Here is a 17,186-nt window from a genome sequence, read left to right as displayed (position 1 = left end):
TGACCGCGCTGTTGCAGATGATTAATCAAGTCAGAGGCTTCTTACAGGAAAGCCAGCTGAGTCTCTGCTTACGGAAACACTGCTGTTCTCTCAAATCTAAACATGGCACGGCAATCCATGAGTATGAAGGGGTGGGAGCACTCCCGCTCTGCCAAACTGTTAGTAAACCCTTTTTTCTTTTTAATATGTTTTTAAAAACAACTTCCAATGCAGATTGCAGATATTTTGCTATCTGAGTGCATGTACTCACTACACTTGGAAGTTACAAGTAAAATACTTATTTTAGGGAGTAAATATAGTAATTTAAATTCCCAAAATGTGTATGCAGGCTGAGGCAATACAAATTGACGGCTGTACACTACACGAAAACCAGCAACATAACAACAGTATTATTGGGTGAATAAAACTGATTTTCAGTTTAAAATACAGATATTTTAGTCGGAATCCTTATTTCCCTCAAATTTAGACTGTCATGTAAATGAAAAGATGTATTTTTGGCTTAAAAGATTTCTTGACATTGGGTCCCATCAGATTAAGCGACATCAATAGCCGATTTCCGACTGTGGCACCATGCTCTGTATGGCATCAGTCATTATATGAGCAGAAAGGCGGCACTTGATGCAGATAAATACTGAGGCACAGGCATTACTTCCAATTTTTTGTTGGGAGCACTTTACGTCCTTATTTCTTGTTGCTGTAATTCAGAGGAGTAAATCATTTTAGTGTTCTGCTTAACTGATGGCCCGTTTCCAAACATGTTTAAAACAAAACCTAGATTTTGCCAATTTCTTTTTTGTGAAACCTATGAAACATTCATATCACAATTCATACAACAGGTGATTCAATTTAACAAAAACAGAAGCACGGAAAAGTGAACACTACATTTTCATACATACAGGCACAAATAGAAATATATCTACAATAACAAGCATTCTTCCTTCCGCATGAAATTAAAATGAAGCACTTTACTTACCTTGTTCTTAAGGTATTGCCGAGCAAAGCTCTTTACTTGAAAAACAGTTCGACTTCCAACCATTTTAGCAATTCTTGTCCACCTTCTGCCAAATTTTCCCTAGGGTGGCAAAAACAAAGTAAATCATTCAATTGCCAAGACTTCTGAAGAGCACGTTTTTAAAAACCATCCCACAGTAATTTCAGAAGTAATCTGGAAAAGTTACAGAGAAATGAGAGTGGTCTATAGTGCCGCTTTGAATTCAGTCTTACTGATTCAGCTAATTCACTTGGCATGTAATTCCACTACAAAAGCACACCACGACAAGGGATACAGTCGTCAAGGACTTGGCCTTGGCTAAAAGGTAAGAAGCTTCTTTAAGCAGCGTAAAATGTGGTAAGGACTGGAACTCATAAAAATTATCCCTGCAATACTTCCTTCAAGAGTAAGGACATGGTAATCTCCTTTAATGAGTCGGAAAATAAATGTGATTTTTAGAAAACTTAATTTTATTTATGATAAGTACATTTTGTCTAGTAGCAATATTTCTTGTCAGGATTTATTGCAACCATGGACTCCCGCTATCATACATATTTCACCAGATGCCCTACAAAATCACTAGTTTAAACAAAAGCCAATATCATACTTGTCCCCACAGTATCCACATGAAATGCAATTAATGCAACCAAACAACATTGTAAACTTCAATGTTTCTGAAAAGGAAAACAAGACACTTCTTCCACAATCTGCAAATTGTAGAAAAAAACAGCAACAAATGCTCAATAGGTACAGTAACCTGATTGCAAATCCATAGTCTCACAGGTTGGATCTACCTATTTGTATGTACAAATAATAGAAGTAAACTGGGAATACAAAGCTTTTGGAAGAACTAGATTTATGTACAATTTGAGCAGCATCTCATCTGCATTAAAAACCACAAAGGGCTACAAGACACTGTTAGTGTATTGAACTGCGCATTGTAACATGCAATTTGCACAGGGACTGATAGATCTCCCAGCAATGTAAATTTTTAAGGAAGACAAAGATTTACAAATGCCACAACTAACTCAAGTTGCATGGCTGCGGGCAAGTCAAATATCCATCAGAGTTTTTTTGAAAATCTCAGGATATTGGTTACTCAATGGGCATGACAGTAAATTAAGGGTATAATAAAAATCTTAACAGATTGATTGTACTATACCAGTATTCAGTCATATATACTTTTGTACTTTACGTATTTCGACTGAATAACATTCTTCAAGAGGTTTCAATGTTTTCATGAAATTAATTAGGTAAAAGCGCGGGATCTGGCTAACATTACTATTCCTTTTTCTTACTTGAACATTTTACACATTTGTTCATATAAATGTTTAATTACAAACGTCATTGTGTGCACACTTGGTGGCAGCATACGCATCACCTATTTCACCTCCAGTGCCGCCTGATCTCAAAAAGTACAGAAGAGTGGAAAATAGAAATGTATGCATGTATATCTAGATTTGGTAATTTTATAGCAAGAACTTACAGGAAAGGCAACAGAGTGCTGTACAGGATCAAAAGTAAAGCCATTGGCAACATATACTAGGAGAGGTAGCTAGTTTGTGGACTTTTACTGCATCATGACGCTGTGTTCTTTAAAGAGGCAAGTCTTTAGCGATTTTCTAAATTTGAGTAGAGCTGGGGCATTCCTGATGAATACAGGGATATTGCTCCAGATCCTATGTGCCTGGATGAAAAGCTCTGTTGCCTTGTTTTTAATTTGTTTGCACTTCATCTCCTGTCTGATGGTGCCCTGACTATGGCTGTGCTGAGAGACAAATCCTGATATAGTTAGTTTACTGATGATTTTGAAAAAATGTATCATTCTTTTCGTAGAATAATATTGAGCTTTTTCTAATCCTAAGAAAAGGGCAGAAGGTGGGACATTTTCTGGTGAAAAAGTATGTTTTATACCAAGAATCTATCGGGCACAACACTAAAGTTCCAATTTTAATCTTACGTCTCACTGAAATCTTCAGGCCCAAATGTTAGTGAATGCATGCAAATACTAGGATACCATTTCAGGCCATTCTCTACTGAAGGAGGCTACCAACTAAACACATGCAGACACTCACTAAAAAGCACATGCATTCAAAACATCCTGCTCACATCCTCGCATCTAAATTTTAACTCAGTTCAAAATCACAGAAATTAAGTAAAATGTTAATGCATAGTCATCAACAATAGGCTGATCATGGTGGCAAAGAAATATTACAGCAAGGGAACAGGGACCCTCTGTTTCACTATCATGTCTAACCACAGTAAAGAGTCATGTGTTGCCTTCAGGTACGCTATATTTATACTTAGCCCACTGCACCTCGATCTTTTGAGCAGTATCGCAGGAGAAATCTATCTGACGATGGTGATATGCAAATGTTGTTGAAAGCTGCTTAACAAGTGATCCCACCTCAAGTAGAGAAATAAAAGAATTTGCTGTGAGCCATAAACTCACCACCTGATGTAATGTTTTAAAATAATACACCATTTCATACAGCCCAGTCCTGATGAATGCTCCATGTAATCAATTCAGAGCAAACCTGTGTTCATGCCCAACACAGAGACTACACTTATCAACAGTTACCACGCAGAGTTAACACCCTTCAATATTTTTTATCAAGGTGCTGATGTCGTCAAACCAGAGGACAAAGGGTTCCAATACCAAGAGGTTGTTTTACAAATAGAGGCAAGGCTGCCGGACTACTGAATGTTAGAAATGTCCTCCCTGGTGTTTAAAGACAATGAAAGGCCATTACATTATCTAAATAGAATAATTTGAAACAAAATGCTGACGTACTCTCCAATTCTGCCTTATTATACAAACAGCACAGCCACATACTAAAGATTAACTGCTGCCCTATCCTTTATAAGTGGCACAATACAAGCAACATACACACATTATGTTCATAAGTTGTTTCATTCAATCTTAAATAAAGTATTCTTCCAACAAATAATCCCCATCCTCAATGAGAATGATGACTATAATGATACAGATTATGATTACACAGCACAATCATTTCCCTAGCAGTAAAAGCTTTGGCCTCACATACTGTTACTTATTTGGTTCAGAAGCTTTGTTCCTGGCATAAAATTGCAGCAAGTACCAATACTGATGATCAGTGTTACTTTACATCTGCATGTCATGTGTTATGTAAAGGGACATCAGAGATTTTATGCTATTAACCATTCCAAGCAGGGCAGTGGAATTTCTATCGCCCGACATCCTGGACATATTGTTTTTTGTGAAGGATTAACAAGTTTTCATGTTTATTTTGCCCACTACAAAAGTGGGCTTAACCACCTGCAGCAAACACCATTTAGCTGCCAGTTTACAGTACCCCAGTATCGTTCTCTGAAAGGGGATTTTGAGCAACTAAAGGCAATATTTTTAATCCATATCTATAAATTGTTCAAACCGGTATATAGGATCCATTAATACTAAATCCTTTACTATTATCATTAGTACTCTTAGGTAATGTAGGGAGCTCAGCTTGCATTATTGACAGGTTCCCGTATAAAATGTCTCACATGTCTGCAAAATGTAACAATTGAGGCTATTTATAGTGCTCCCAAAATGCTCCTAATTATACAAAAATATTTGCATGCAGCGCTGCCCTGGGGATTATGACCCCCCACTTCGCCAGCTTTTACATGGTGGGTGCACCGCCATGTATAATCTGGTGGAGATGGAGTGCAGGGTGCCCCATGGGAGCCCCGTCACGCTTTTCACTGTCTGCATTGTAGACAGTGAAGAGCGATGGGTGCTGCTGCACCATACACACCGCAAAATTACCGCCAGCTCAATTATGAGGCAGCGTCAATGTTGTGGGCTGTTCCCCGTTGGCCCAGCGGCGAACTCGTAATGGGGCCCGATGGAAGGTGGGCGCACTAGTGCGTGGCCTTTTCCGCCTCCCAAACTCGCAATGACCCCATAAATCTTGAAAGCAAGATTGGAGATGGTTTTCTTTAGAAATGTATGCAAAAATTATGCAACTTAAAAAATGTTTAGCTTAACTGTTGTGAAAAATTAAAAAGAAAAAAAAAATGTTTCCCTGAGGAATCATTTACTAAACTGTGTTTGATGCATGCCAATATGAACTAGATGGCTAATTAGGAATCAGTATCGAACCATTATAGGCAACACAAAAATGAATTAGGGGACAGATGTTGAAAACAAGTCATAAATTTGCACCTGCTGGTACGTGTCCTTGCATTGCCTGGATGTCATTTAGGAGGTCACCAGGGGTTGTACCTGCGACCCCTGGCTTGTCCTTTGCTAGCCCTGGCTCTGCCTTTGTGATCCTGGCCTCATAGGTGGCAAATTCAGGGCCAGGAACACAGTGGCAGCTCATCCTTATGGGCATCAGTTGGGCTCCACTCTCTTTGTTTCCGTCAATTTAATACACTAGTAGTGAATATTAACATATTATTCACTATTAGTGTAATAAAAATGGAGTACAATTAGCTGGAATATGGCCTTCCATGGCAGCTGAGATAAGTAAAAAATACTTTTAAATGTGAGTGTGTGTGTTTATGTGAGAGAGGGTGTATGTAGGTGTGAATTTGTGTGCATGTATAAGTATGCGTGTGTGAGTGAATGTGGAGGAGAAAGGGCTGTGATGTCACTTTAGCTATCCCTGGCATTTCAGTGAATTGACGTCCATGCTGCATTGGTGTAGATTTACGACTTTCAGGAATTCAAAAGAGTTTACAGGAGGAGGACTGGAAACGAAACTCTAAAAATCTTTTTTTAAGTTCCATTTTTTTAATGAGCAAATGTACTGCTTATAATTGCTAATGTGAAAATCTGCTGTGTAATTGCAAATTCACTTTCCCTACACCACTTTTTCCCCATCCTGGAAAATGTTTTACTGCTGCCTTTGTCATGAGTACATTTCCAAACTTTTCCAGAGTGGAAGGAGATTGGAGAGGAGCTAGTGAATACCCTTAGGATGCTAGTTTGGGTATGGGACAGACTCAAAAGGTATTGTAACCCTGGAACTAACGCCTCCTGCCTACTTCCAACTCCTGTATATATATTTGTGGTGCAGAGGCTGACAAAATCAGACCATAACTAGAATCCAAAACCATAATAAGGATCCCAACATAAACAGGGAGGCTATTATCAGAGCACTCACATAATAGGAACACTGACACAATTTGTTACCTTCTGCATAGGCCACAAAAAGGGCAAGTGTAGAATTCTGAAACATCCTGTTCCTAGGACAAGTAGGTATTTTAAAGAATTCCACACCACTTCACCGTATGAAATCAGTAGTGATGCCCCGGATAGTGCAGGTCTGATGTCCCAAATGAATTCATGAGCAGTGCACTCAGGAGAGCTACCGAGGTATGTCCAACATTAATGGTCAAATTTCTGTGCTTTTTAGGACTGAAATTGTTACTGTAAAATCCTTTCATTTGAAGATATTTGTGGGATTCATTTGTAATATTGAGAAGTTACTGATCAAAGCTTCTAACCATAATGCTATTCAGTGAATCATAGGGTTTTGTAATGATAGTTCATGTAGCTAAGTATATCTTCAACGCCAAAACCTATTGGTCCATTGATTTTGTCCTATTCCCAGTAGATACTCAAATAGGATTAAGGCAGTGGTCATGCTCCAAGCCCAAATCACCTTTTACAGCAGCCAGAAGATATAACCATTGGCAATGCTTCATTTTTTACTTCCTTTTGACTATAACAGATTAGGCAACAATGTCATATTTCCTTTAAGAATAAAGTTAATTTCAGCATGCAGCCTGCATACTAATGGGTCAGTTCACAAAATTGTGAATCAAATTGGATCATAGCCCGACCTATCGAAATATTATGCATTAGGGGTGTTGTAAATTGTGAATCATTCTGCTTGGAAACAATTGTGAGCAACATGATTTGTAAGAATGAGCAGACCACCATGGTTCTGACTACTTTAAAATATTTTGTTTTAATATTTTTTTTATCTATTTTAAAAGTTTAAGTGAGAGTTGGAAATGGTCCCCTGGAGCACTGCCATCTACCCCTGTAAAATGTACCTCAATTTGCAAAGGGACGGGGGCTCTGAAGGGATCCCTCCCTTTTGCTAATAAGTTACCATGCCAACTAGGGAATCAGTAACTTTCCAATGGTTATGAGTAGAATTCCATCACAATCAATTGACACATATGGTACCAAATCGCAATTTAAAAGCGATGCCCACAAAATGCCTGTTCCATAATGCGTTTCACCAACAATTTGGAAACCCACTTTAGGAGACATTAACATTTTACCGACTTAGAAAATGGGTTTTATACATATGAAATAATAATATTTTAGAGGTCACAGACACTGAGGGCCTCATTAAGAGTTTGGTGGGGGCGGAGGATGCCCGCCAAACTCTTTAGGACAGAAGAACGAGTTACTTACCTTCGGTAACGACTTTTCTGGTGGATACATTAGCTACCTGTGGATTCCTCACCTCATGAATACTCCCATGGCGCCAGCATTTGACGGAAATCTTCTTACTAGTCTCTGCACGTCGACGAGGACGTCACTGTCTCGCACGCGACGCCGTCTGACGTCATACAGGCAATAAGAGGTCCTCGACGACGTGCGGACGTCAGTACCAATCATTTTTTACGTGCATGAGAACAACCAGGCAATGCAATGAAAGAACAAAGCAACATCCATTATATTGTAAAAATACACCACATTGTATGAATAACTGTAAATGTTTTTTATGCACATATATATATATATATATATATAAAACTCTTTCTTTTAAAAATATATACACACACCAAGTATATACATAAAGATATATACACATATACCCACATATATATAAATATATTATATATACACATCTATTGCACCCTCAAAGATCAAGAGGAGCGCACTCAAGGATTACTTGGCAAGACCATAAAGGCAACGGGGAGGCGGGTGGGACCGTGAGGAATCCACAGGTAGCTAATGTATCCACCAGAAAAGTCGTTACCGAAGGTAAGTAACTCGTTCTTCTGATGGATACAACTACCTGTGGATTCCTCACCTCATGAATAGAGTCCCAAAGCAGTACCACGCCCGGCGGTGGGTGCCTAAATGGTCAAACCAAGAAATCCTGCAGCACTGACCGTGCAAAATGGCCGTCCCTTCTAACCTCAGAATCTAAACAGTAATGTTTTGCAAAAGTGTGAAGGGACGACCAAGTTGCGGCCTTGCAGATGTCGACCACAGGAACACCTCTGGCTAAGGCCGAAGTGGCCGACTTAGCTCTGGTGGAATGAGCTCTAATGCCCTCAGGAGGATCCTTCTTTGCCAAAGAGTAACATATTTTAATGCAAAGAACAACCCACCTGGATAGTGTTCTCTTGTGGACTGCCTTTCCTCTCCTCTTGCCCACGTATCCAATAAACAGCTGATCCTCCAGCCTGAAATCCTTTGTTCTATCGATAAAGAAGCTCAACGCTCTCTTTGGATCCAGACGGTGCAGTCTTTCTTCCTCTTTGGAAGGATGAGGCGGAGGATAGAACGTGGACAAAGTAATTGCCTGAGCCAAATGGAAGGGTGAAACAACCTTCGGGAGGAAAGCAGCCTTGGTCCTCAACACCACCTTATCCCCATAAAAAGTTGTATAAGGGGGTTTTACTGATAAGGCCTGCAACTCACTCACTCTCCTTGCTGATGTTATAGCTATCAGGAAGACTGTTTTTAAAAACAAATACCTCAAGGGGCAAGAATGCATAGGTTCAAAAGGGGACCCCATAAGGAAAGTCAGGACTAAGGACAAATCCCATTGCGGCATAACGAATGGCTTTGGAGGATATTGATTTAGAAGACCTTTCAAGAATCTGATAACAATAGGGGATTTAAATAAAGATGGTTGGTCTGGAAGACATATGAAGGCTGACAAGGCCGATAAATAACCTTTAATGGTAGCCACTGCACAACCTTTCTGCGCCAGAGATAGAGCAAAAGACAAAACGTCCGATAGATGAGCTTGTAAAGGATCAATCTGCCTCTCTCCACACCACGCAACAAATTTAGACCACCTATTAGCGTAGATAGATTTAGTGGAGTGTCGCCTGGCCGCTAATATAACATCCACTACCTCAGGCGGGAGAGAGAAGGAACTCAGGTTGCCCCGTTCAATCTCCAGGCATGTAGGTGCAGACTCTGGAGGTTGGGGTGTAGAACCTGCCCCTGCGACTGCGAGAGGAGGTCTGCCCTGAAAGGAAGACGGAGCGGCGGGCACGTTGAGAGTTGGAGAAGGTCGGAGTACCACACCCTCCTTGGCCAATCCGGAGCTATTACGATTACTAGAGCCCGGTCTTGGCGAATCTTCCTCAATACTCGAGGAATCAAGGGTATGGGAGGAAACGTGTAAAGCAACTGGCCGCACCAGGTCATTTGAAACGCGTCCCCCAACGCTTCCTGCATCGGATACTGAAGGCTGCAGAACAACGGACAATGCGCGTTCTCTCGAGTGGCGAACAGATCTACCCGAGGAAACCCCCACTTCTGGAAGATTAAACGGACTTGATCTGGATGGAGACGCCACTCGTGGTCTGCCGAGAAGTGGCGACTGAGACTGTCCGCACGCACGTTCAAGACTCCGGCCAGATGGTTTGCTATCAAGCAAATCCGATGGTCCTTTGCCCAGGACCATAGTCGAAGAGCTTCTCTGCAGAGAAGGTACGACCCCACTCCTCCCTGCTTGTTTATGTACCACATCGTGGTAGTATTGTCCGTTAGGACCTGTACCGACTGACCACGAAGGGAAGGGAGGAAGGCCTTGAGAGCCAGACGTACAGCCCGTAACTCTAACAGATTGATGTGAAAAATCTGTTCCTCTGGAGACCAAAGACCTTTGATCTCCAGATCCCCCAGATGAGCTCCCCACCCTAGAGTGGAAGCATCCGTTATGACTGTGGCCACTGGTGGCGACTGCTGGAACGGTTTTCCTTGTGAAAGATTGTTGCTTGCAATCCACCACTTCAAATCCACAGCAGCATCTCTGGAGATCTTGACAGTACCCTCTAGATCCCCTCTGTGTTGAGACCACTGCCTTCGGAGGCACCACTGAAGAGCCCTCATGTGCCAGCGAGCATGCGTGACCAACAGAATGCAGGAGGCAAAAAGACCGAGCAGACGAAGGACCTTGAGGACTGGAACTACCGCTCCATTTCGAAACATTGGAACCAAATCCTGAATATCTTGAATCCGCTGAGGCGGAGGAAAGGCCCGACCCAATGTCGTATCCAGTACTGCCCCTATGAACAGGAGGCGCTGAGAGGGCTCCAGGTGAGATTTGGGCTCGTTCACCGAAAAGCCCAGGTCGAACAACAACTGGGTTGTTGACTGCAGATGACGCAACACAAGCTCCGGGGACTTGGCTTTGATCAACCAATCGTCCAAGTAAGGGAATACTGCTATCCCCTTCCTTCTGAGCTCTGCCGCAACCACCGACATCACCTTCGTGAAGACTCGAGGTGCTGAAGTAAGACCAAACGGAAGGACCGCAAACTGGTAGTGTTGCGATCCCACCACAAACCGGAGATACTTCCTGTGTGACTTGAGTATCGGGATATGAAAGTAAGCATCCTGCAAGTCGACAGACACCATCCAGTCTTCCATGTTCAACGCCAAAAGCACCTGTGCTAGGGTCAGCATCTTGAACTTTTCCTGCTTGAGGAACCAATTCAAGATCCTCAGGTCCAGAATTGGTCTCAAACGACCATCCTTCTTGGGAATCAGGAAATACCTTGAGTAAACTCCTTGACCCCTTTCCTGCTCCGGGACCAACTCCACCGCGCCCTTTAAAAGGAGGACTTCTACCTCCTGTTCTAGCAACAGGAGGTGTTCTTGTGAACAATACGAAGGGCGGGGCGGGATGAGGGGCGGAAACTCCCGAAAGGGAAGGGTGTAGCCTTTTCCCACAACACTGAGAACCCAAGTGTCCGACGTAACAGTCTCCCATTTGGTGAGAAAATGCTGTAATCTTCCCCCTACAGGAGAGGAGTGAGTGGGAAATGGTGGAAGCCTAAGGCTGCTTCCCCTGCTGCACCCCGCCAGAGGATGAGGAAGAGGCAGAGTGCTGCTGAGAGGCTCCCCTGGTGCGGACCCTACCCCTCCCCCTAAAAGATCTATAGGGGTGGGAAGAGGCAGGTTGCTGATATCTTCCCCGAAAGGAAGAGGAGGAAGAGCCACGCCCAAATCCACGAAACCTCCTGAAGAATCTGGAAGAGGCCGTGGAAGAAGGAGCTTGGAGTCCCAACGACTTAGCCGTGGCCCTGCTCTCCTTAAAACGTTCCAAGGCCGAATCAGCCTTAGCCCCAAACAGTTTGTCCCCATCAAACGGGAGATCCAACAATGTGGACTGTACATCTGCCGAAAAGCCCGAGTTACGTAGCCAGGCCTGTCTCCTTTCCACCACAGTTGTGCCCATTGCTCTGGCTACCGAGTCGGTGGTATCCAGTCCCGTCTGGATAATTTGGGTCGCAGCAGCCTGTGCATCAGAGACAAGATCCAAAAGACCCTGGGGAAGCTCTGTAAACGAAGAGGAGATGTCATCCATCAGAGCATGAATATACCTCCCCAGGATACAGGTCGCATTAGTGGCTTTTAACGCCAGACTGCAGGACGAAAAAATCTTCTTCGACTGCGCCTCTAGCTTTTTTGAGTCTCTGTCCCCAGGCACCGTCGGGAAAGAACCAGGCGCTGATTTGGACGAACAGGAGGCCTGCACAACCAAGCTCTCCGGCGTAGGGTGCCTAGATAGGAAACCAGGATCAGTTGGAGCCGTCCGATACCTCCTGGCCACGGCTCTGTGAACTGCTGGGGAAGATGCCGGCTTCTTCCACACCTCTAAAACCGGATCCAGCAGAGCGTCATTAAAAGGTAATAGAGGCTCCGCCGCGGCTGAGGCCGGATGCAACACCTCTGTCAAAAGGTTTTGTTTCGCCTCCACCACCGGCAAAGGCAGGTCCAAAAAACTAGCTGCCTTCCGTACCACTGTATGAAAGGAAGCAGCTTCCTCGGTATATTCCCCCGGGGACGAAAGGTCCCACTCAGGGGAAGTGTCCAGCCCACTGGCCGACTCCAGTCCACGCAGCCCATCACCCGAGTCCTCTAGCTCTCCTTCCTCTAGGGCTCGTTGGTACTCCTGCTCCTCTAGTACCCGGAGAGCACGCCTCCTTGAATGCAGTCGTTGCTCAATCCGCGGAGTCGACAACACCTCCGCCGAAGTCGGAGATCGGCGCCGATCTTCCGAAGCCACCGACGCCGCATCCGGCGCCACAGGTAACTTCGGCGCCGACTGAAGAGCAGATGAAACGGATGGACCCACCGGAGTCACAGGCCGAAATCTCGACGTCGACGGGATGGAAATCCCTGGGGCCAATCCCTCCGAAGCCATCGGAGCGGCCACCGGCGCCGACACTGGCGCCGAGCCCACGTTCCCAAACGGGAGAAAGGGCATAAAGGGTGCCGGCCGAAGAGGCGCAGGATCACCCAAAGAAAAGGCCAAAGGCCCAGCCGGAGCACCCCCTGGAGCCATCTGTTGGAAGATGGCATACATCGCATTCAAGAATGCGGAACTATCGGCTCCAGGGGTGGGAAAAGCCGGATACTGGGGTGCCTGACTCGGAGGCGACCCCGACGCCGGCCTCGGCGTCTGCGCCGGAGAAAACACCTGAGGCTCCAATACCTCAATCACCGACGCCTGTCCAGGCGAAGTTGGAGACGTCGGAGAGAGCAACGGCGTCGAAGGATGCGGCGTCACCGTGGGGCTGACCTCCCATGTCCTCCGGCGCCGATCCGGAGACCTGGAACGAGCCTCCCTTGAATGACGCCGAGATTCTCTACGGCGCCGGGAGTCTCGATGACGCCGATGTCTTGGAGAAGACTTTTTCTTGTGATGCTTCTCCTTTGATTTGGCCATAAACAGCTTCGCCTCGCGTTCTTTAATGGCCTTCGGATTCATGTGCTGACACGAATCACAAGTCGAGACGTCGTGGTCGGAGCTCAAACACCAAAGGCAATCGGAATGAGGATCCGTCACCGACATCTTGCCTCCACACTCACGACAAGGCTTAAATCCAGACTTTCTCTGCGACATTATTTCCACAGAGAAGAAGTACGCAGCAAGATATACACTGTAACCGCAAGAGTAACAGTTGCTCCCTCGAAGATAACCGTTTCGAATGCACGGAAAAAAGGGAACTGACGTCCGCACGTCGTCGAGGACCTCTTATTGCCTGTATGACGTCAGACGGCGTCGCGTGCGAGACAGTGACGTCCTCGTCGACGTGCAGAGACTAGTAAGAAGATTTCCGTCAAATGCTGGCGCCATGGGAGTATTCATGAGGTGAGGAATCCACAGGTAGTTGTATCCATCAGAAGAGCGTCAGTCCGGTCTTCCACCCACTGGCCCTAATAAACGTTTCCTGCTGGCCCAGCGGGAAACTCACCGCAACATTGACGCCGGCTCATAATCGAGCCGGCGGCAATGTTGTGGTGCGTCAGGCGCGACAGCACCCGCTGCGCTTGTCATTGTCTGAAAAGAGTGATGGAGCTGTCGAATGGGAGGCCCCTGCACTGCCAATGCAAAGTGCATGACCCCCATGGGGATCCTCACACCCTGTCTCCGCCAGCCTTTGCATGGTGGTGGAACCGGGGTCGTAATCCCCAGGGCAGCGCTGCTTGCAATGCTGCCCTGGCGGATTAAGACCACCGGCACTGCCAGGCTGTCGACCGGTGGCAACCTGGCGGTGCCGGCGGTCGGACCATGGCGCTTTCGCCACAGTCAAAATGTGGAGGCCGGACCGCCGAACTTGTGGCTGTCTGACCACCACTGCAGCCTTGGCGGCCTCATGACCGCCAGGGTCGTAATAATGGCCTGAATCACTGTATTTCATTTACTGGACCCATTTCTACTTCTTACCATGAGCTCCAACTGACTTATTTTTTTCCTCTCTCTCTCTTTCTCTCTCTCTCTCTCTCAAACAAAACAATTTTAACGTCAAGTTTGCAGACTTAGATTTTTATTTGATTTTAAGTTAAGAACTGATGCTACTAAGGTGGTGTAATACGCCAAGCTCATCAGTGAATGAACATTTCAAGCAATCAAAGAATGTAACACTTTAAGGAAATTCAAGGTTGCCGCTGTATGTCTTAAAAACATAATGAAGAAAAAAATGTAAACAAAAACAAATCTAGTTTTACCAGTCCTTCCTCAAAAAGCTTTTTCTCTTCACTTGTCCATTTTAAGGCACAGCTGCCTGACTTTGACGGTGATTTTTCCCTAAAAGATAAATTAAATCTATTAATAAAACCTTTAAAAAGTCATAGTAATCGCAAATATGAATTTCAAGGCCGTTTTCATAAACTGAGATCTCTGTTACCTACACATAGCTTAGATAATCACAAGAACATAACACAGAGAGAAGGGGAGAGCTCTACTTTCACTGTCTAGTAAATGAAGGCTGAATATCAGAAAGAGAAGTCATCTGTGAACTGTCAGGTCTTCCAAAGCTAAGAGCCCTTTTACATTGTTGAGGTCAAAAACAACCAGTCTGCGCTCACTGATATCTACACTTAACCTATGTTTGTGGACTGACATCATGCATGGAACAGGTTCAATAACAATAGGTCACACATTTCGACTGCTAGTGACAAATAATCAATTAGATGCTGCTGAGAAGCATTCTATGGAGCACTTTACAATGAGTGTGTATTTCTGAAAAAAACAGGGACAATGTACAGATTTAAGCGGCATGTTAGTTCACAATCAATCTGTAGTTCAATCTCACTGTACATTTTTCAGATAGCAAACGTATCAATACATTTGGATGGAAATGCTTCATAGTAACCACCACTACTTCTTCATTACAGTTCAATACACAAAGAATACACAATAGGTAATACACAAAGAATTATGCTGGAGGAATGTCTCAGACTTGGCAAAGCCTCATCAGAAGGTAGATTTTCTCTGTACAATGCAAATACTGATCATCGAGTCTGTATTGAAAGCAAAATAGTACCTTCATCACAGGAGCATCATCAATATCAAACATGGGTGTAGCGGAGTAAAACAGAATCACACGAGTAAGTGATATATTGAAACTCATTGATAACAATTAGACTTCACAAACTGAGGACAAACCCATGAGGCGCATGAAGCTTGGGGTTAGCTATGAAAGGATCTGAAAAGCCTTTTTAGGATGATAAGTGGTATACTGTAGTATTAACCTTCTGGTCATGCTTATGTAATCAAGCAGTCAGAAGGGATATCTTTTCAAGAAGCCTAAAAGCTCCTGGGTTCGAATTCATTATATTTGTACATCCTCAAAACCTGATCTTCAGACTTTACTCTCTTTGGTAGTTTGACTAATTGGGCTAGATCACTAATGAAAAAGGATATTTATGTAAAGTGATTTGTTCTACATCAACATGTTACCCTACAACCATTTCGGAGCACCTCATCCTCATGTTACCCTACAAACATCTCAAGAACCTTGAAATACATGTGAATCCAACAATATAATGGCTGCAGGTACAGACTGGAAACAAAACTCAGCCCTGGAAAAAAAGTTCAAACAAGCAGCACACAAAAAGAGGCAGAGACTAGTATGGAGTCATAAGGGCATAGTAGGGCTATGGCTGGGTCACAGCCTTAGGCTGCAGCCGACAAGGATAATACCAGAGTGAGAGAAAGGCATGTCTTTTGCAATGGTTGCCTTCTTGACCCATCAGCCATATCCTAGTGCTTGCTGAGGTAGGTGGTTCTGCCACGCCCCGCCCAGTGTTTGGTCGAGCACTATACTAGCATCTGTCTCCAGGGCAGGAGTAGAGTGGAGCAGTCCATCTGATCTACAGCACCAACACTGCTGCCAGCAAACTAGTCCTACTTTGCAGAAGACAGCTTGAGGTGCATGTCAAAAGGAGAGTGACGGTCAGACCTGCTATAGATTCAAATCAGTGTCTCTACCTGGTTTGGAAGCCAGGATCAGGATAATACTCAAATGTTGTTATTGACACAGAGTGCCAACAGTGCATTTGCACAATTTCTGAAATAACGTGTATTCGAGTCACAGCATTGCTGCAACACTACTTCCATGTAAAAATGCACATATCACAGACTGTACACTGATTCACCAATTCAGTCTCGGAGTCTCAATATAAGATCTGGTGCTTACACCTGGCACAATTTTTAGCACCAAGACAGACAAATGAAGTCTCAATGATTAGCACTCTTAGACCCTTGGATTACAAACAGATCTCTAGGCCACATGCTTAACTATGTCATTATCTAGCCAAACAGGTTTTTAAAGACACTGATCATTCACAGTGACCTGCATTTAGCTATTGGGCCCTGATGCATGGGTGGTCGGGGAGAAGAGTAGCAGGGTAGAAGAACAGGGAAATCCAGGAGGGGGGTCAAGGGAGGTAGACAGATTAAGCAGACTGAGAAGAAGGCAAGCGATAAAAATAAAGGACACAAAATTCAAGGTAGCAAGAGATAAAAGCAGGAAGGGATGAACCAGAGAAGAAATAGATACAAAGTGAGGTATGAAAGTAAAGATAAAAGAAGAGAAAATAAGGACTGCATACTGGATGAAAGGCATGAATGAAGAGATGAAAAAGAAAGAAGTGGCAAGAAAAAAAAGGGACAAGGGAAATGTGGAATGAAGAAAGAAACCGAGGGGACAAATGAGGAATAGAGAAAAGAATGTGGGAATAATGAAAAGGATGAAGATGAGCACACCAGAACATTAAACAAAATCCTAGAGCTCCAACAGATTGCCTAACAAAAACTATAAGCACAAGTACTTATTCCCTCTACCAATAATGGAAACGTGTACTCAGTGTTTCAGTTCTCAGGTATGGCAAACAGATGTGCATTCATTATAGGTATAACAACTTATTTCTGGTACATTATTTTTATTGTGTTTAACAGTACGCTTTTCCCACTGCAGCTGCAACCTTGATAGCTACTTGAAAATGCCAGAATCCCTTGTCTTTTAATGCCATCCACAGATGAATTCTGGAAAATCCCTTCAATTATTAGTCTTTGAAGCTTATGCCTGTTTTAGTTCCGTAGCAATGCCCTAACACAACAGAAACCAGACAGAGCTGGATTCGTTTTTGCATTTGTGGCCTTCGGTGCCCACAAAGAAATAAAGGTAAAATGTGAAGATGTGAAAATAAAAGAAAAGA

General features: G+C 43.9%; 1 protein-coding gene across 2 annotated transcripts in view; it reads right to left on the bottom strand.

The window, feature by feature from the left end:
• Positions 1-17,186, bottom strand: part of MYSM1 (Myb like, SWIRM and MPN domains 1) — a 328,895-nt gene that overhangs the window by 254,493 nt on the left and 57,216 nt on the right. For both annotated transcript variants that reach the window (XM_069232570.1, XM_069232571.1), the window contains exons 6-7: positions 14,193-14,271; positions 974-1,072 (exon numbers count right to left, since the gene is read on the bottom strand). In XM_069232570.1, the coding sequence (XP_069088671.1) occupies positions 974-1,072; positions 14,193-14,271 (178 nt within the window). The remainder of the gene's footprint in view (positions 1-973; positions 1,073-14,192; positions 14,272-17,186) is intronic.

The sequence above is a fragment of the Pleurodeles waltl genome, chromosome 4_2, assembly GCF_031143425.1.
Source record: "Pleurodeles waltl isolate 20211129_DDA chromosome 4_2, aPleWal1.hap1.20221129, whole genome shotgun sequence".
Lineage (NCBI taxonomy): Eukaryota > Metazoa > Chordata > Amphibia > Caudata > Salamandridae > Pleurodeles > Pleurodeles waltl.
The sequence above is the reverse complement of the archived record's forward strand: the minus strand, read 5'-3'. Positions and strand labels throughout refer to the sequence as shown.